At 59.6% G+C, this 20141-nt stretch overlaps 1 protein-coding gene across 6 annotated transcripts in view; it reads right to left on the bottom strand.

The window, feature by feature from the left end:
* Positions 1–16426, bottom strand: part of GPATCH8 (G-patch domain containing 8) — a 30982-nt gene extending 14556 nt beyond the window's left edge. Inside the window, exons 1-5 of one of the 6 annotated variants that reach the window (XM_085211308.1) lie at positions 16281–16327; positions 9935–10009; positions 6035–6052; positions 4942–5014; positions 1646–1690 (exon numbers count right to left, since the gene is read on the bottom strand). Coding sequence is in view for 2 of the 6 variants with exons in the window: in XM_085211304.1 (XP_085067430.1) it covers positions 4942–5014; positions 9935–10009; positions 16281–16325 (193 nt within the window). In the remaining 4 variants the exon portion in view is untranslated. The other 5 variants (XM_085211307.1, XM_085211304.1, XM_085211306.1 and 2 more) reach the window with 5 other exon arrangements.
* Between the last annotated feature and the right edge of the window lie 3715 nt (positions 16427–20141).

The following is a 20141-nucleotide window of genomic DNA, read 5'->3' as shown; positions in this document are numbered from 1 at the left end:
CTCGCTCGACACATTGGGTTTGGGTGGTTAGAGATCTTGCCTTGGAGTGCAGAGACCAGAAAGCTACAGTGAACCAAACACGAGCCATTCCCACAGCTTGCAGCCAGCCGTGCCTCCCGGCCCCAGCCTGGCACGGCTTCGTGCCTTCCAGCAGCGCCAGAAACCACCTGAGCCAGGTGCTCAGCATCCAAGTGCAGCACGTCCTGCTGTGTGTGTGCTGCCAGGACCTGCCAGCGAGCCCCCTGTGCTCCCACGCACAGCTCACACACCTGACTGCTGCTCAGGAGCACGGCACCTCCCACCCCCCTCCCTGCCCAGGGGCCGCGGGGCTGTGCGGCTGCAAGCTGTGAAAAGGACTGCTAGCGAAGAGAATTGACTTGGAACTAATCAAACTACGCTGGAGATTTTGTTGGGGTTTGGTTTTTATTATTATTTTTTTTTTCAACTTATCTTTAATCCACTCATAACCAGCCAAACAAAGCAAAATGGGGCACGCAAGCACTTTACTACCACAGCTTTTTAATTTCGTTTTGATTTTTATCTGTTTTGGATTGTTTTGTTACATGTTACATCACAACCCGCGCTGTCGGTTGCGATGTAAACCTGCTGGAACAGCACTTACCTTCTCCGGCGCACACCCTGAGTGAGAAAACAGAATGTTTACAGCCCTGCTCATGGCTCTGGGGTCGGCGTAAACACCTGCTTTGTTATACACACATACAACACAATTATACCTTTGGGCTCTGAGATCCGCAGGCCCTCCCAGGCCAAAGCGACGCTGCGATGCAGGGCACTGAGGGCTGAGCTCGCAGGGATGGATGCAGAACTCTTCTCCAGGGCCGCAGCCCAACAACGCTGCCCTGGAGTGAGCAGCACGGCTCAGCCCCAGGCAGGCACACAGCCCCATTTCAGGCTGCGGTGATTTCGGGGCGCCCGTGGGCGCGCGCTCACAATTCCAAGCGCGGCCATCGCGCCGATGCAAAGCGGCTCTTTGGAACCACGCTCGCCTTTGGCTGTTTTAATGCTGTTCCTCATTTGCAACGTTTCTCTTTCGCCCAATGGTATAATAAAGGAAGCAGTGACTGCAATTTTTAGCAAAAGGACCAAATTAAAGACAGGTTATAAAGATGGCTTCCTAAGCGCAGCATCACTTTCGTAACGTCTCAGCGGGGCCGGCAAACCCGAGCAGCATGGCTGGCCACGTGTGCCGACCATTCTGCATCTCAGCTTCGTTTTGGTTCGGATTTGGGTTCGGTTCTCCAGCAATGGAGAGCTCGGGTGCCGCCTCGTGGAGCCCCGCACACAAACAGTGCAGCGGTGCTTCTGCCTTCTAAGGCAGGCAGAGTTTTTCGAGATCTCTTTGTAAATTGCAGTAGCAAGTGCTGGTGCCCACGGTGGGGAAAATCAAGTTTGGACAGTATTAGAAATTGACGTTTAAACTGATTTTGGCAGTTCTAACACAAACAGAAACGTCCCTTCTTAGCAATACCCTTTAATGAACGAGGATCAGACAAGTGTGCATAAAGAAAGGAAAGGAAAATGAAAGACCAAGCAGAAGGATGATGGCTACAACAGAGAAAGTAAGCCTAACATATTGGTGCACTGATGACAAAAGGAGTAATTCAGTCTGAAAATTAAAAATTACCACTGCTAAGTTTACCATCACCACAACAAGTCCAGGATCATAACGCTGTAAAAAAGAAACACCATTTGTTAGGCAGAAACCACTGGGGCACAAAACAGGCGGTTTGCAGCAGGCAGGGAGGTGGGCAACCACAGCGGGCTCCTTCCTCACCCCTCCACCCCAACACCACGCTGCTGTGGGGCGGCCCAACCTCACCTGGTGGGACGTGTGAGCAGCACATCAGGAGCGCCGATCCCCGGCTGGGCTCAGCGCAGCTGCGCAGCCGCCTCCTGCTGCCCCGTGCAGGGAGCTCTGCCCTCAGGAAGGGGCAGGAAGCGCAGCACTGGGAGGCAGCGCAGGGCTGTGGGCGCTGGGAGCAGGCAGCGAGCCCCACAAGTTGGGTCTGCTGCCCCCGCAGCCCGAAAGGCCCGCAGGCCGTTGTTGGCGTGCAGGCAGGGAGCGCCGCGCAGACGGACGGAGCGCCTCCACGTGGGCAGGAGGCAGAGCTGCCCCTGAGAGCAACGGGCAGCAGCCCAGCAGCAGCGCAGCACAGCGCGGCGCTCCAGTGCAGCCCTGTGACAGAGCACACGGAGCAGCACAGCCCCCGCTGCTCACGGCAGGCAGGAGCGACAACGGGGGAGGAGTGCGCCAGGGAAGCACCCCAGCACACCACGGGACGCATTAAGCACCGTCCCTACTTACTTCGGAGCCATCCTGCTCGAGGACGAGCTGCGTTTTTCACAAGCACTGCGCAAGCTCTGCCAGCTCTCCCGGGCCTGCTGCGCACCGAGCTGCCCGCCCGCCACAAGGAGCACCGCCTGCTGCTGACAGCGAGCCCTGGAACGCTCCCTGCTGGCCCAGAGCAACGCTCCTTCCCAGCCCTGTGCTGACGGCTGCACAAGGCGTGAAAACAAGGCAGCCTCTCATCCTGCCGTCCTCTGGGAGCGGCACCGCTGAGCTCATCCTGTTTATCTCCGGTTTCTGGCAGGGGTCACAGACAAGCACGAGGTTCGGACGAAGCCTGAAACGCCTCTCCTGCTCGGTGAGAAGCAGACGGTCCCAGGGAGGAGTTCCCAAGTGCTGCACTGGGAGCTTCGTCTGTGTGAAGCAGACACAGGAGCCACAAACATGGCGCCCGTCGGCCCCGAGCGCCCCTCAGGTGCTGCAACGCCGCGCCGCCCCGTCCTGCACGTGGAATCCGGCTGAATGCCGACCCGCCACCCTGACTGATGCTACACACAGCAGAGATGTCTGTCTGTCTGTCTGTCTGTCTGTGCCAAACTCAGATCCCCGCGAGCACTCACTCAGAGGCTTGCAGATAAGATCATGTTTACATCCATTTCTTACACGAGGCTGCCAAACCACCCAATATTACTGACTTTTCTTCCATACCCTCACACAGCTCCGAGCCCCCAAAATGAATACAGAATTCCTCATTTCCTCGTGCTGTTTTTCTCGGATGTGCATTGTTCTGTGTTCCCAGGGCCTCACAAACATCTCCTCTGTGAGATCAGAGGATTTACCAAATGGAAAAACACACGGATAGATGAGCTGCCGGCCATTTGGTGAGCCAGCACTCGACACCTCTGGAATGTGAACCCTGAGCACATTTCTCTGGGCTGCAGCTGCCAAGCCAGCCCTGCTGTGACCGACCTCAGCTGCCTGCATGGCCACCGAAAGCACCAAGATGTGGCTCGCCTCTGTGATACGGCCCCAAAGACCCCACAGCTGGGCTGGGCGAGGTCTGAAGGGGTCTGAAGCACAAACAGCTCCTCCAGAGAGGGCTTCAGAAGGGCCCACCTCTGCCAGGCACAGCTCCTCTGCTCAGTGCTCCCTGCTGGGACGGAAGAAATCCAGCAGGTCCCTCCCACAGCCGCCCTTCCTGCAGCCTCCCTGCTGCGGGTGCACAACTCCTCACTGCTGCGCTGACGCTGGGGAGGAGCCCCTGGTGGAGCAGCTCCTGTTGAAGGAGCGCCTGCTTTGTTCAGGTCAGCCACGAGGAAATAAGGTGAGGGTGATCTCAACGCATGCAAACCAAATTCGGCTCTGAGGGCTGGCTGCAAAGCTCTTCTGCTGCCAAATGTAGGACGGCAGGTAATGCATTCGTGGTGAACAGAAATCCAGAGTGCTCCGAGTTCTGCAGTATCAGACATCCTTCAGGCTCCAGCACAGTGCTCACAGCACAGCAGCTCTGTGTTCTCTCCTCAACCTCTTTAGACATCTCCGCTGGACGTTTTGATGAAAAGAACATGCAAGTGAGAAGATCTCTCTGTTCTGCTCTCCTGTCCTCAGTGCACACCAAGTGCCCTCACTGCCCAGAGTCCTGGAGCACGGTTCGAACTGGATGCCACTGCTGCCTTTCTTCAGTTTGCAGATGGGTTTGGGGACGATTCAGGTAGAAAAGCCACAGGACAAGGAATGAAACACCCTCAGAGCAACGCCCAGCGGTGCTGCGCGGCAGCAGGGAGCTCCTCCTGCAGCCTGGTGCAGCGGGGGTGGAACTCGATGACCGTGGGGCCCTTCCACACGACCACTCTACGCTGTGAAGCAGAAGGACACAGCAGCACGTCCCACAGCTGCCCCTCGCCCCCCACGCTGCCAGCAGCCCCGGGGCCGCGGCCTCATGCAGGTGTGCTGGGCCTTCCCCCGGCTCACTGCTCCCACACAGAGCGACAAAGGGACACCCGAGGAGGAAGCAAGCTGAGGAAGAATGCACCCAGCCAGTGCCGTGCCACAGCACAACGCCGAGGGGCGGCAGCTGCAGCCCCCTGGACACCGGCACGAGGCACAGGGATGGCAAGAAGGCCGTGCACGAACCACAGAACTCCGAATGGAACCCGGTCAGGGGCAGCGAGAAGCGTCAACCACCAGTGCAGCCCCGTCCAAGAGGTCAGAGAGCCTCAGCCAGAGAGCCCAGGGCATCTCCAGGGCACACAGCCCCGCACCTCTCCGACAGTCCTACACAGCACAGACTCAGCTCTGCAGGGCCGCTGGGGGCCGCAGGGCCACTCACAGGCTGCCAGCTCTTCGGACTCCAGCTATGGGAACAGCGAGGAGCTGGGCGGCCCGGCTGCCAGCAGGCTGTGGGCACACGGCCCCACACCGCCCCACGCTGCCCCACGCGCCCGGGAGCCGTGGAGCTCGGCCATCTGTCCGCAGCGCTGTGTGCATCGCTGCAGCACCAGGCACACGTCTGACCCGCAGCGCTTCCCCACAGAAACACAGCAGTGCCTCTGTTCGGACACGGCGACGGCGGAAAGCAAACCATGTAGGAAGGGACAGCGGAGGTGTCTGTGAGAGCCCACAGCAGCACTTACCCTGCAGCGACTTGCCCAAGCCCTGGCCCAGCTTCCAGCCATGCTTCTGCAGTAAGCGGTGTCCGATATTATCCTGACAGACAGAACAGAGAGAACAAACCAAAAATATTCCAATAATTTATCCTTCCCTTCCCGCCGCCACTGAAACATGTGATGAACGAGAGATTTTCTACATAGATACGCATGCAAAAAAATGCTACTGAGAAGGCAACGTGTGCCCGAGGAAAGGGAGAGACCAATGGCAAAAATTGCTGGCTGGAATTGTTGCAGGGCCGGGGTTGGCCGCTGTCTGATGGTGTGCTGGGCAACGTGTGTGCGTCAGGGGAAAGGAAAACAACCACAACAACCAAAAAAACAGAAAGCAATGGGGGAGGAAAGGTGTACCGATAAAATTGACAGTAAAAAGCATAAAATCAGGCTACTGAGACAATCGTATCCATCACCTAGACAGCACCATTAGGAGGCTGGCGGAGGTCTACGCTGGGTTTAGTCGCTTGGTTTGCGTGTCAGGATTTAGAGAACCGAAAGCTGTCAGTGCAGCACTGCCCACCACTAAAACCAAACGCAATCAGAGCACAATCCAGACTACACTTGATTGGGTTTTATATATGTATATATAGATATAAACTAGCATGCAGCCAATATTAAACTGAAAAAACAGTGAGGTTAGTAAAAACAAAATAAAGAAATCGATTAAATAAAATGAGCTCAAGCACAGACTGGGTGATGCATCTCACATGGAAACTAACCAAAACACTAAGGTGTTAGAATGAAACAGGCCTAGCAGTAATTAACAGCGAGGAACCATTAGTGCATGGAGGGGAACAATAAGCATAATGTCTCATCTTCCCCAGGAAAAGCCGATCGGGTGGGAAAGCACCGCGGCAATTAAGGGCTGGCTTTTAATTGGGCCGCCGGCGGGGGGCACCTGCAGCCCCCCCAGTGTGAGAGCAGCACGAGGGCAGGCTGAGCCGCGTGGGGATGAGACATTGTGCTGACTGCACGGTGAGCAATGCACCAAAGGGACGACAGATGGAGCGGGACGCTATTTCCAAAAGCAGTGCAAGTGGAGTGAAAGCATTTCCATACGAACCTGGCTTTAAAAACTGGGCTGTCAAAAGAACAGTTAAATGTAACACAAAGTAAGAAACTGTCCAATCACTAATGGTCGTTTTTCTTTTGCTTTGTTTTCAATTCACTGCTTGCAAGTAATGTATTTATTAAAGAAGAGTGAAAGCATAAAATAAATTCAACAAGTCAAGACCAGCTGGGAGATTCAAGAGCGGTGTGTTGTGACTGACACAGTGAGGGGGAACGAATGTTAAGGGGAGAACAGAACAGTTCAGGAGGTTATACACATTAGCACCACGCTTACAACACCACTCAAGAGGATGGCCGCCCTGGCTGGGCCGAAACGGGCAGTGGGCGCTGCGCAGGGCTGCCTTCCCCAGGGCGCCCGGCACGCAGCTCTGTGCAGCCCGGGCTCCAGGTGGGCACAGGGCCCCTCACACCGAGCTCCTCGCCGCCACTGGGAGCTGCGACCCTTCCCTGCCCTCTCAGGAGACACGACTGCCCGCTCTGGGCCCCACGTGCTCGCACTGCTGCTCTGGGGCTGCCGGTGCCACGGCCGCAGTGGGAATCGGAGGGCGAGGAGGGCCTGGGGCCTCCGCTTCTGCGTTTCTACGTGCGGATGGGAACTTTGCGAGGCAGAGATTCAGGGCCGTGTGCTCCGTGCCCGGCCTGGCTGGCTAACCCAGCTGAACCCAGCACTGTGCGACAGCACGGCCTGCAGCCTGCTCCCAGAGCCAGCAGGGGAAGCACCGACAGAAAGATCTGCGTGAGAACTGGAGGGCTTGGTGCTGCTGGGGGTGGGAGAGGCCCTGCTGCCAGCAGAGGGGCTGCAGGAGACCCAGGACCAGCCGCGCCCAGTGCGGGGCTCCCATGGGATCCCACAGCCTGCAGTGCTCTGCTCCCCTCCGGGCAGCGCCGGGAGCCACGAGCCTCTTGAGTGGGCTGTAAGCTGTGCTGACTGTGTATGCGGGACCAGAAGCGAGGACTGGATGCTACGGGGTGAACCCATGCAAACGAGAGGTTGAAAAGAGTCCCAAAACAAAACCTAGAGCTCACTACAGATGACACAATGAAGACCAGAGAGAAAAGCCAAATAGTAATGCTACACCATTCAGCTTCAAGAAGCACGTTATTTATAGCGCTGTCCACACGTGGCTGCTGCTAAATGTCAAACCAGCAGCCTCTCCCAGTTACACTTTGGAACCAGTGGAGTCCACAGATCTGTACAGGTGTGCGACCAAAGGCAGCGGGCCGGGCAGCACGGCTGCGGTGTGAGCAGCGAGGGCAGGGCAGGGCAGGAGCTGCTGAGTGCTGCTCACCTCGGCGCCGTGCTGCCGCTGCGTGGGAGAGCCGGCAGCTCACAGCCACGGGATCGGGCCGAGGAGTGCGGGGTGGGGAGGACGGGCTCTAGGAGAGTGGCCACGCGTCGCCGCTGCCCCCCGAGCGCACACTGAGAGCTCAAACCAACACAGCCCCTCTGTGACCTGAGATGCTGCACGAGGGCTCTGCGGCTCAGGACTGTCACGGTTTTATGACCGCCGGTGTGTGTGCAGCATCTTTCAGAGCGGCACAAAAGGCACTGTTACTCGTGGGGGAAGCGACAAGATCGCTCTGGGAGCTATGAAGAGTCCATTGATGGGGAATACTTCCAATTCAAGAATGGAAAATAGCTTCTGGCTGAGGCTGCGCACAGCTCCGAGCTCGGGCCGGCCCTGCTGCCGTGTGTGTGTGTGCTGTGCTTGGAGTCGCACGTGGCCCAAACGAGGCAGGGCTGCACGGAGCCCAGCGCCGGCGTGCGAATTGAGGACGTGTCTCAGCATTGTAACGATCTGTAGACTCCCAGACCTTTGTTTCCAGCCACCTCCGAGTTGCATGCTGTAGCAGTACGGTCAGCACCTCTCACCAGATAATGCTGCAGAGATGGATCTCCCCATGGCACTTTGAGTAAGCTCTGTGTTTGCTGGGCCGGCAGCACGAGGTGCCAGCAGCCTTCCTGCCAGAACAGCAGCGCTGCAGGGAAACCCCCCTCAGAACTTGCTAACTTCAGCTCGTGGGTCATTAAGAGGGTGGAAGGCATTTTCACCAGCAGCAGGAAACGTGAAGCATTATTCTTGTTTTCCAGCTGCGGGTTGTCTTCCAAGAACCAACAGCGTTCTGAACGAAGACGACGTGAAGACGGAGGCTGTGCCGTGTGTGAGGGCAGCCTGCAGAGCCAGGCCTGCCCACGAGGCCAAGGGCAAAGCCACGAAGGCACAGCGCAGCAGGGTGACGGCTGCCCCTTCCACCAGCCCTCACGTGGAGCACAGCTTCACCACGAGGCCAAAGCGAGTGCGTTAAACCTACCCTGAGCTGTGGATCGTCGTCCCAGTCGGATGGCAGCGCAGAGCCCTGGAACTGCTGGCATTGGAAGGGACCCTCGGTGGTCCCGGCGCTGAGCAGAGGCGCTCACAGCACAGCTGAATTAAATACTAAAGCTGCCATTTCATTCCCAACTTTCTGCCGCGGCTCCTCACTGACCAAAGGCCCCGTGACAAGAGGCTGTGCCTGCAGATGTGCCGCACGCTGCTGTCCACGTGCTCCTGCAGCTCCTGGGGACGCACTGGGACCCCTCCAGCCCCCGGCTGGGGACGGAGCTCCGGGGCTGGGGCACCTCCTGGCACCAGGCTGCTGATCTGCACCACTCCGTCAGCGCTGCTGTGCAACGCGCCCTGCCCACGAGTGTTTCCTGTGATCTCCATCAGCACTTCAATTAAATCCCCACGCCACAATGCACGACTGAGGTATTCAGGACAACGCTGAATACGAACTCCCATCTCTGCAGCATTATCTCATGCGTCATCGATTACTGCCATGCCTAGATCTAGCATCATGCCAGCACAGAAGACAGTAGGTACTATATGCAGTGTTCACTGGACCAGAAGAACAGAAATAAGAAAGGGAAAAGGAAACCCTAGAGAAGAAATTAAAAAAGGCAGACCGTGCAATACAAACCAGATCAGGGCTGCTTAGCTAATATGGACCAACTGCTGCGGAAGAAAAACGTCGAACACCCCAAGTTGTGTAAATTCTGGTAAACATCCAAACACACACAAACACACACAACACCGACCTACACACCAGGGAGAGGCGCTGAGCCCTCGCTAACACCGACTGGTTCTACGTGGGCACAGACCCGGAGCAACCTCAGCAGCTTCGTTTCTTAAGTGGGAAAGGGAGCACCTGAGAGCTTCTACCTCTAACAGCAGTGGTTTCTCTGAGCAGAGCTCTGTGTGAGCTCACTGTTCACCACCACGTTTCCTGCCCTCCTACTGCTGCTGCACTGACTGAGGCTGCAGGGCTGAAGCTGGACGCCAGGCCCGCAGGTGAGCACAGCCCTGCGCCCACAGCTGGCGGAGACAGGACTTAAAAAGCTCCAAAAAGCTTTAGAAGGGAAAACTACACAAAACTGAGGCTTTTCCCATTTTATGGCTGCGCTCTCCACATTCATAAGAAAAAAAAAAAAAGCCACAAAACACACAAAAGCAACACTTTAAAATCCTGGCCGCAGTTCCGGCCCCGTGGGGCAGCTCTGCTGCACTGACACAGCCGTGCTTCCTACTGCCAGGTGCCATCCAACCCATCAGCAGCAAAAACTCGGGCTGAAGGGATCAGGATGCACTCTGCTACACTGTCCCTGCGGCTCTGCTAGGAATTAAACTGATTCTTTGGCAGAAACGTAAAACAACCTAACGGCTCTGAGTGGGTCAGGTCAGCTCTGAAGTACGGCACCGAACTTGGACGGCACGGTGCAGGATTGCTGCTGGCAGCCCTGCGCACACAAGCTCAGCATGCAGCTCGCCCCGCCAGGAGCCCCTCCTGCCCACAGCAACGCACCCGGGGCCCAGCACGGGGCAGGAGGGTGCTGCTCTGAGCACAGCCTTACCGATTCGATGGGCTTGTCCAGGGACGCCTGCTCTATCTCCAGGTGCCCTTCTTCATACTGGTCGAAGTGGTTGCCCTGCGAGAGAAGAGGACGGTCAGCTTTACGAATCAGCCCACAGCTCTCATCTCACGAGCCAGGTTTGGGCACGCGTTCCTTTGGCGCGTTTTGCCAGCGCAAGAAGCGACCGAACCCAATGCGGGCCGGGCTCAGCTGTAAGGAGGGCGTTCCGAAACCCGGCCCAACCGTGCTCGTGAATTGCAGAAGTTGTGAGATATCAAACGTGGGACGGCAGCACTTCTGGCTGCTCATGGACGTGCAGCAGCACCGACCCAGGGCCGGATGGAGCCGGCCGCCCCGGCACTGCAGCTTTGGCTCACGCACTGAGCTGCTGCGGAGCTCTGCAGCCCTGCGCTACAGATGGGCTGTGCAGAGCTGTGCCTGCCCGACAGCAGGGCTGTGCGCCTGCTTCCACCGCCACAACCCAGCGGGCCGCTGCTCCCAGCGCAGGCAGCTCTGCCGTCCCCCCGCACTGTGCGCACAGCGGGGCTGGAACCAACAGCAGCGCTCTGCCCTGCTCGGTGAGGTGCTGAGCGCTGGGGGCTCAGCCACGAGAGCAGCCAGCAGCACCAGCAGCCATTTCAGGACAACCGTCTCTGTTGTGGCCACTCTGAAGCCGCGAATTCCTAAGACCACTAACACAGAACCATTTTTGCCCACAGATGTTCACGCTGCACCCCCAGCACTCCCAGTGCTGCACACAGCATCCCCCCCAGGGAAGCCACCCACCCACCCACCAGTGCCCCCAGTGCCACCCAGTACCTCACAGCCCAGCAGCAGCATCCAGCGCCACTGCTGAGAGGCACAGCATCGCCGCTCCCTCCCACCAGCACCAGCTTCTGCTGCAAGGAATGCTCACGGAAGCAAACGTGAGAAAGGACTGCTGGTACTCCCAGCTGAGCGCAGCTGGCAGAGCACAGGGCAGCCCCCAAACCCCCTGCGCTGTGCTCCCAGCTGGCCAGGCGGCCCCGGAGACCCGGAGCCAAGAGAATGCGACCTGGTGCTCGTACCCAAACAGCAGTTGTCCTGCAGCCATCCTCCCTGCAGCCCCTCAGAGCAGAACATCGATCCAAGAACCCGCAAAGCATTTACATCAGGAGCACTACAAACACAGCAAACACAAAGCTGCGCTGGCTTTTCTCCCTTCTGGCTTCCCAGCACGACTCGGTGCCTGCAGCCAGCCCTGCCTGCGCCAGCCGGGTCACCCGGGCTGCCCAACCCCCTGCCTGCTCCATGTGAAGGCAGCGAGGCTCCCAAGCACGCCTGGCCCATCCCAGGCCTTGCTGACAAAAACAAAAGTCTCTTCCCGGAAGCGATGCCAAAGACTGAACCCCATCCAAGCCAAATGCAAAGCAGCCCACAAGCGAACCAAGATTGTCTGAGAGCCAGCCGTCCCACCGCTATCGACTCGGGCCCGACTTGATGCATTCGCACCCCTCCAGGACCTTGCTCCTGGGAGCTGGAGGGGGGCAGCCCCGAAGCCACAGAGCTCCATCTGCCGCCTCGCTGCGCTCCGCCCCGGCCTCCAAACGGAGCCATTTTGTGCCACCGTGCCCTGAGACAATGAAGCAGAGGAAGACGTTCCGATCCAACCATTAATTAAACCCCAAACGTACTGAGAACACACCGCATTCCTGGCAAACAGGGGCTGTGAGCACAGGGTGCGCTGTGCCACGGCTGCGACCTGCGCCTCTGCAGAGGGAAGCTGTGAGCGAAGGGATCCATCTGCACCAGGCTGGGACAGGGCTGCTGAGCACCAAAAGGAGCTTCTGCCACGGCTGCTGCGCACACAGCCCCGCTGCCGACGAGGGCCGCCCTGCCGAGCAGCCAGCCCTGCTGCCGCAGCACCCCGCTAACAAAGGAAGGCCGAAGAAGCCCACAGGGAGGTGAGGAGCCGTGCAGGGCGCAGCCCAGCTGCTCAGCCCGGCCCAGCATGCACACAAGGTGCTGCAGCCCTGCTCTCCAGAACTCCTACAGCACACAGCCACGGACGGTCTGTGACTCCCGGGATGCAGCACTGCACCGCACACAGCTGTGCTCTGAGCCACCAAAGCGGAGCTGACGCACAGCTGTGCTCCCAAACAGCTCCAGGAAAGCGCAGCTCGGCGCCGCTGCTCCAGCGCTCATCACAGGCACAGAAGATGATGCTGTTCTGATGTTCTGGAGGCCAACACGCGCCCTCGGAGGCTCCACCCAACCCTCAGCTCTCCTGGACGTTGGGGCTCCTGAGAAGGGCAGCAGGAGCTGCTGAGGGGAGCTGGAAAGCCCGACTTTACGCTCAGACCCTCCTGCTGCCGTGTGCTGAGACCGCACCGAGCCAATAAGCCAGCAGGACCCCCGTGCAGCACCCAGCACATCACACGCCGCCCTGCGGAGCTCCTCCTGCCCACGGAGCACAGCTGCACACCTCCACACCTCAGCGTCTGTGGCAGCAAAGCCACACTGTAGGCAAACACACAGCAGTGACGCCCCGAGTGCTTCCAGAGAAAACCTCTCCAGCTGATACAACAACAGCAATTACGAGGCAGGAATTTCAATTGGCAGCTTGTGAAAGAAGCTCCCTTAATTGCGAGGGAGAGGCGGCGGCTCCTGCAGCTCCCCAGCCCCTAACGCTGCTCCGACAGCAGCGCCCAGCCGCGGCTCCCGGCTGCGATGGGCAACGCGTGGACTTCCGGCCTCCCAGCTCCGCACAGCCAAACCCTGCGCAGAACCACCTGCCCAAAACTGCTGGAAGACGGGCTGAGAACGGCGGTGCTGGGAGCTGCACGAGGAGAGAAGCACAAGGAGAGAAGCACAAGGAGAGAAGCACAAGGAGAGAAGCACAAGGAGAGAAGCACAAGGAGAGAAGCACAAGGAGAGAAGCACAAGGAGAGAAGCACAAGGAGAGAAGCACAAGGAGAGAAGCACAAGGAGAGAAGCACAAGGAGAGAAGCACAAGGAGAGAAGCACAAGGAGAGAAGCACAAGGAGAGAAGCACAAGGAGAGAAGCACAAGGAGAGAAGCACAAGGAGAGAAGCACAAGGAGAGAAGCACAAGGAGAGAAGCACAAGGAGAGAAGCACAAGGAGAGAAGCACAAGGAGAGAAGCACAAGGAGAGAAGCACAAGGAGAGAAGCACAAGGAGAGAAGCACGTCCGCACGTCTGCCCCGGGGATGCAGAGAGCTGCCTGCTGGAGTGCCCAGCTCCGCGCCCAGCAGGGTGAGAGATGTGGGGCACACAGCCCTGCAAGGACTCTGCTGTGCCCTGCGTGGTGCTCTGCTCCCAGCGCTGCCGCGGCACAGCCGGACACAGCACGCAGCGTGACACCAGGAATCGCTGCACACACAGACACACACCGTAACGCTCCTGCTACAACACACGGGAAAAGGCGCAGCAGCAGCCCTGCAGTCACACATCCCCCACATCCCCCATCCCCCCAATCTCCCCGCTGACCCCTTTGCCCCCTCCCACCCCCCCCGTTGTGCCGCTGGTTTCTCCCTTTCCCCCTAACAGCGCAGAGCCCCGTGCAGCCCACAGCCTGTCCTCACCTCCCGGGAGCACAGAAACCCAACCAACACCCCTGGCAGCTCCGTGCTGCCCAGCCAGCCCTCCCAGCACCCCTCCAGAAGAAAAGAAACAACTGACAAAACCAGAGCAGCTCTCGGTGTTGTTTTTCCCATCCTGGGACAGCTTCCTTTTGCTGCATCACCAACCAAAGGCATCTGCCTCTCCTCCCCAGCGACGAGGATCCTCTGACCCGCGCACTGCACTCCTGACCTTTTGTTTCTCTTCCTTTCTCGGGGCTCTGCACATCCTTTGGCTTCACTGAGATCACAAGACCACGAGCAGACTGCAAAGAACGCAGCCTGAGCGCTCCTCCACTGCATCCCAGCCCTGCTCCGAGCCCAACGGCTGAGCCCAGCCTTCCAGTCAAGCAAGCCCACCTGCCAAAGCCTGCAATTAAGACACTATAAATTGGTTAACAAGGCTTTCTTAACACCCGCAGCCCTGCAAAGGGAATCTAGATACAAAGCCACGACTTCAGAGCGACAGAGCCTCATTTTGCCACAGCTGAGAGCAGTGCTTTGCACCGATGACCAAAAGCAGCGTTTGTGCCACGCTGAGCACCGCCCTCACACCCCCAGCTCAGCTCAGCTCAGCTCAGCACAGCACAGCACAGCAGGTCCTCCTCCATCCACACAGGGCTCTGTGTCCAGCAACCTCGGTCTGAACGCAGGGAAACACGAAGTCAGGATTCGCCTCCAGGAGCAGCTAACAGACAGAAAGGAGCAGCAGGGCCTCCCCAGCAGACGGCACTGAGGCACAATCCCCAGCCCAGCAGCAGGGCTCCACGCAGACACCTGAGCAGCTCCTCCATAATTCATCCCTTGCTCTGCAGGCTCAGAACCACTCCAAGTCTCTCCCCGTTTCCCATTTCCCCCAGAGGAAGGCTCCACACACAAAATAATCCCATCCCCTCGCTTCGGAACTCACAGAGAAAAAAGAACAGAGGAATCAGAATCAGCCTAGTGTGGCACAAGGCCCAGCTCAGAGTCTGCCCACGGGAAACCACGGAGCTCGGCGCCCAGCACGGGCACAGCCCTCGTTCTGCAGCCATTGTCTGAGAGCAGCTGGCGGTGCTGGAGCTGTGCTGCCTCCCCTCTGACACCACGCGCTGACACGGGAGCAGGTTCTGCTGCTACCATTACTTTCTGTGAAGCCACACTGCCCTGCAAAGGAAGGAAGACAAGGCGAGCAGAACCCACGTGTGCAACATTGTGCAACGCACAGCCAGGAGCTGCGCTGCCCTGCTCTCACCGCGAGGTTCCCTGTCCTTCCACTCCTAAAGGGAACCATCGCAAGAAATGCGTCTTCAAGCCCAACATCTGCCTGCCCGAAACAGGAACCTGCAAGCGGAATCACACCGTGTCAGTGCTAATTACGGGGTGCTTAATGAAGTCACCCCGTGTGTGGGACGGCTCACACCGCACAGCTCAGGGTGCACTCACAGTGCTGAGGTCCCTTCTCAGGCTGAACAGCCCCAGGTCGCTCAGCCCTTCCCAGCAGGAGACGCTTCTGGCCCCCACCTCGGCCCTGCTGCGCTCCCTCCAGATGATCCGAACTGAGCAGCCCAGAGCTGGGGATGATATTCCAGACGCGGCCTCCCCAGGGCAGAGCAGAGGGGAGGAGAACCTCCCCCGCCTTGCTGGCCTCTCCATGCAACGCACCTCAGGGCCCCCAGGGCACGCTGCTGCCTCATGGGCCGCCCCTGCCCACCACAACCCACGTCCTCAGCACACAGCTCCCTGCACAGCTCAGCCCCACCTGCACTGTGCTGTGCTCCTTCCCCGCAGGTGCAGAGCTCTGCACTCACCCTCATTGAACCCAGCGGGTTCCTCCCTGCCCGGCTCTGAACAGCAGCGCAGCTCACAGAACGGCTTTGGTTGGAGGGACACAGAGTCACAGAACGGCCAGGGTTGGAAGGGAGCTCAAGGATCACGAAGCTCCAACCCCCACCAATGCAGGGCCACCAACCTCCACATCTCACAGCAGCCCAGGCTGCCCAGGGCCCCATCCTTGCTGGCCTTGAACACCTCCAGGGATGGACGGGGATCCACAGCCTCTGGGCAGCTGTTCCAGCACCTCCCCACTCTCACAGCAAACAACTTCCCCTGACAGCCAGCTGAAATCTGCCCTCCCTCAACTTAAAGCCATTCCCCTCGTCCTGCTGTTATCTCCCCTTTCCAAGACCCGACTCCCTCCTGTCTGCGGCTCCCTTCAGGCCCTGCAGGCCGCACTGAGTTCACCCCGCAGCCTCTCCGTGCCGAACAGCCCAGCTCCCCGCCTGCCTCTGGCGCCGCAGCCCGACATCCCCGCGGCTCCCGCTGCGCCCCTCCGGCAGCTCCCCGTCTTTCCGCTGGGCGCCGCCCAGCCCGCAACCCTTCACGCCCGCACTTCCTCCCCATCCCGCCCACGAGGCTCCCAGCACCGAAGCCCACCAGGCTCCCGCCGCGCCGCTCCCACCGGCACGGATCGCTCCGAGCGCAGCGCTGCTCCTTCAGCTCCTCCTGTTTCCCGTTGCTGTCAGCACCAGCACCAGCGCCAGCACCGCCAGCACCCCCCCACACCCCCACTCCCCCCCCCGTTCCCGTCCCCTCTCACCCCCCCGCCCTGCCCCCCCGCCCCGCTCCTCCCGTCCCTTTTGTTCCCCCCCGGCCCAACGCTCCAGGCCCCGCGAGCTGCGTGCGGCCCGGCGGCTCCCCGACCCCCCGCACACGGCCCGTTCGGCCCGGGACGCCGCAGCCGTTACCTGGAAGTCCCTGTCCTCGTTGAAGCGGGAGAACCTGTCGGCCATTTTGCGGCCCGGCCCCGCGCCGCCCCCCCGCTCCTCCTCCTCCTCCTCCTCCCGCCGCCTCCCCTCAGCGCCGCGGCCGCGCGCTCGCCGTCCCGCGCATGCGCGGCGCGCGGCGGCCCGGTGGCGGACGGCTTCTGCGCACGCGCCGCCGCCCGGCTGCGCGCGCACCCTGCATCCGGCCTCTCGGCTCGCGCGTGCGCGCGGCCGGCAGCGGCGAGGGCGCGACCCGGGGGGCGCGGGGAGGGCGCTAAGCTTCCCGCCCTCTCGGAGCTAGCCAATGGAGTCGCTCCGATCTCTCGAATGATGGCGGTGCGAACCAATAGGCGGGCGAGCTCGCTGCGAAGTGTTGAGGGGCCTGCAGTCCTCTCGCGGCGGGTGGCGCCGCGCTGTTCTGTGCCCCCGGTGCGGCTCGGGGCCGTCCGTCCCTCCAACCCCACCGCCGGCATCTGGAGCGGGGGCCGGGTCCCCCCACCCCCTTTCAGGGCGTTATAAAGAGATCCGCACCACCTGCACGGCCTCGACGGGGCCGCGCGGCTCCCAGCAGCAGCCGAGGTGCACCGATCCCATCCTCTGTGTCACTACAAAGGTACCGGACAGCACCGGTCCCGATGTGGCTCCTCACCGCCTCCAGCCGCACACGGAGCCGCCGAGCGCAGCCCCGTGCCTGCGGCCATCCGGCAGCTCGGAGAGCATCTCCCTGCCGGCCGCCCCCCCGCACGGCGCTGAGCTCCGGGCCGCGGGCAACGCGAGTCCGCCCGCTGGAAACGGACCGGCAGGGGGCGCTCGTGCTGCGGACAGCGCTGCGGGCCGGGCACCAGGGGGCGCTGCGGGACCCCGCACACATCGCGGGATGCCCACTCACAGCATGGGACCCTCGCTCACATCATGGGACCCCCACCCCCCCGCCCACACCACGGGATTCCAACCTTACTGTAGGATCCCCACCCACATTATGGGACGCCCACCGACACCATTGGATCCCCACAGTTCTGTGGGACCCCCACCATGGGACTCCCACCCGTGCTATGGAAACCTCATAGTACTGAGGGACCCCCACCCACATCATGGGACTCGCACCCACACTGTGGGGCCCCCACCATGCCATGGGACCCCCATCCACCCCACGGGATGTCCACTCATGCCATGGGACCCCCACCCACACCATAGTGCCCCTACCCACCTCATGGGACCCCCACCCACATCATGGGACCCTCACCCACGCCACAGAACTCTCAAAGTACTGTAGGACCCCCATCCTCATCATGGGACCCCCATCTGCACCGTGGGACCCCCACACCATAGGAGCCCCATCCACATCATGGTAGCCCCATTCAAATCATGGGACCCCTACCCACACTATGGGACTCCCACCCACTCCACGGGACCCCCTCAGTACTGTAGAACCTCCACCCACACCATGGGATCCCCATCTGCACTGTGGGACCCCCACATCGTGGGACCCCCACCCACATCACTGGACCTCCACTCACATCACGGGACCCCCATTCATATCACGGGACCCCACCCACATCATGGGGCTCCCACCCACCCCACAAGACCCCCTCAGTACTGTGAGACCCCCACCCACATCACGGGACCCCCAGCACACCGTGGCCCCCCAGCCTGCTGCCATGCGTGAGGCCCCCCAGGGACTCGGGGCACAGCGCAGAGGAGCGGCCCCACAGCGCAGGGCGGCTCGGGGCCACGGGGACTCAGCCACGGCCCGGGTCCCATCTGATGGCTTCTTTCCGGTGCCCCACGTCAGCGGTGGGCACGGCCCCCCATCGTCTGTGTGCCCCAACACAGCCCCCATCGTCCCATGATGTGGGTGGGGGTCCCATGAGGTGGGTAGGGGCACTATGGTGGGTGGGGGTCCCATGGCGTGAGTGGACATCCCGTGGGGTGGATGGGGGTCCCATGGCATGGTGGGGGCCCCACAGTGTGGGTGGGAGTCCCGTGATGTGGGTGGGGGTCCCTCAGTACTATGAGGCACACAGCCCCCAAGGTGCCCCCACGTAGGGTTGGGTGCCTCCACGGTGCCACCCAACCTGGCCTCGGTGCCCTCAAGCGTGGCTCAGAGAGGACAGAAGCAGCCCCTGACCTCCCTCAGCCCGTGCCTCGGTTTCCCTTCGTGCCAGAACCGTGCTCCCAGCTGCCTGAGCAGCGGGGCTGATGTGATCCGGGTGTCACCACGTGTGACCGTCACTGCGTGTCAGCCTTCCACACACGAGGACGTGCAAAGCACTGCGAGTGCCGGCGTGCAGAGCCCCCAGAATAACAACACAGCCCCCAAAATAACACAGCACAACACAGCACAGCACAACACAGCCCCCAAAATAACACAGCACAACACAGCACAGCACAACACAGCCCCCAAAATAACACAGCACATCACAACACAGCACAGCACAACACAGCACAGCCCCCAAAATAACACAGCACAACACAGCACAGCACAACACAGCCCCCAAAATAACACAGCACATCACAACACAGCACAGCACAACACAGCACAGCCCCCAAAATAACACAGCACAGCCCCCAAAATAACACAGCACAACACAACACAGCCCCCAAAATAACACAGCACAACACAACACAGCCCCCAAAATAACACAGCACAGCACAACACAACACAGCCCCCAAAATAACACAGCACAACACAACACAGCCCCCAAAATAACACAGCACAACACAACACAGCCCCCAAAATAACACAGCACAGCACAACACAACACAGCCCCCAAAATAACACAGCACAACACAACACAGCCCCCAAAATAACACAGCACAGCACAACACAACACAGCCCCCAAAATAACACAGCACAGCACAACAAAACACAGCACAACACAACACAGCCCCCAAAATAACACAGCACAGCACAACAAAACACAGCACAACACAACACAGCCCCCAAAATAACACAGCACAGCCCCCAAAATAACACAACACAACACAGCACAGCACAACACAGCCCCCAAAATAACACAACACAACACAGCACAGCACAACACAGCCCCCAAAATAACACAACACAACACAGCACAGCACAACACAACACAGCCCCCAAAATAACACAGCACAGCCCCCAAAATAACACAACACAACACAGCACAACACAACACAGCCCCCAAAATAACACAACACAACACAACACAGCACAACACAACACAGCACAGCCCCCAAAATAACACGACACAACACAACACAGCACAACACAACACAGCCCCCAAAATAACACAGCGCAGCACAGCACAACACAACACAACCCCCAGAATAACACAGCACAGCCCCCAAAATAACACAGCACAACACAGCACAGCACAACACAACACAGCACAACAAAACACAGCACAACACAGCACAGCACAACACAACACAGCACAACACAGCACAGCACAGCACAGCACAACACAACACAACACAGCACAGCCCCAACACAACACAACACAGCACAGCCCCAACACAACACAACACAACACAGCCCCCACACAACACAGCCCCAACACAACACAGCACAGCCCCAACACAGCAAAGTACAACACAAAACAGCCACAACACAACACAGCCCAACACAACACAGCCCAACACAACACAACACAGCACAGCCCCAACACAACACAGCCCAACACAACACAGCCCAACACAACACAGCCCAACACAACACAGCACAACACAACACAGCCCAACACAACACAGCCCAACACAACACAGCACAACACAACGCAGCCCAATGCAACACAGCACAACACAACACAGCCCAACACAACACAGCACAACACAACACAGCCCAACACAACACAGCCCAACACA

Source organism: Meleagris gallopavo, chromosome 29 (genome assembly GCF_905368555.1).
Source record: "Meleagris gallopavo chromosome 29, MGAL_WU_HG_1.1, whole genome shotgun sequence".
Lineage (NCBI taxonomy): Eukaryota > Metazoa > Chordata > Aves > Galliformes > Phasianidae > Meleagris > Meleagris gallopavo.
This window is presented reverse-complemented; position numbering and strand designations above follow the sequence as displayed.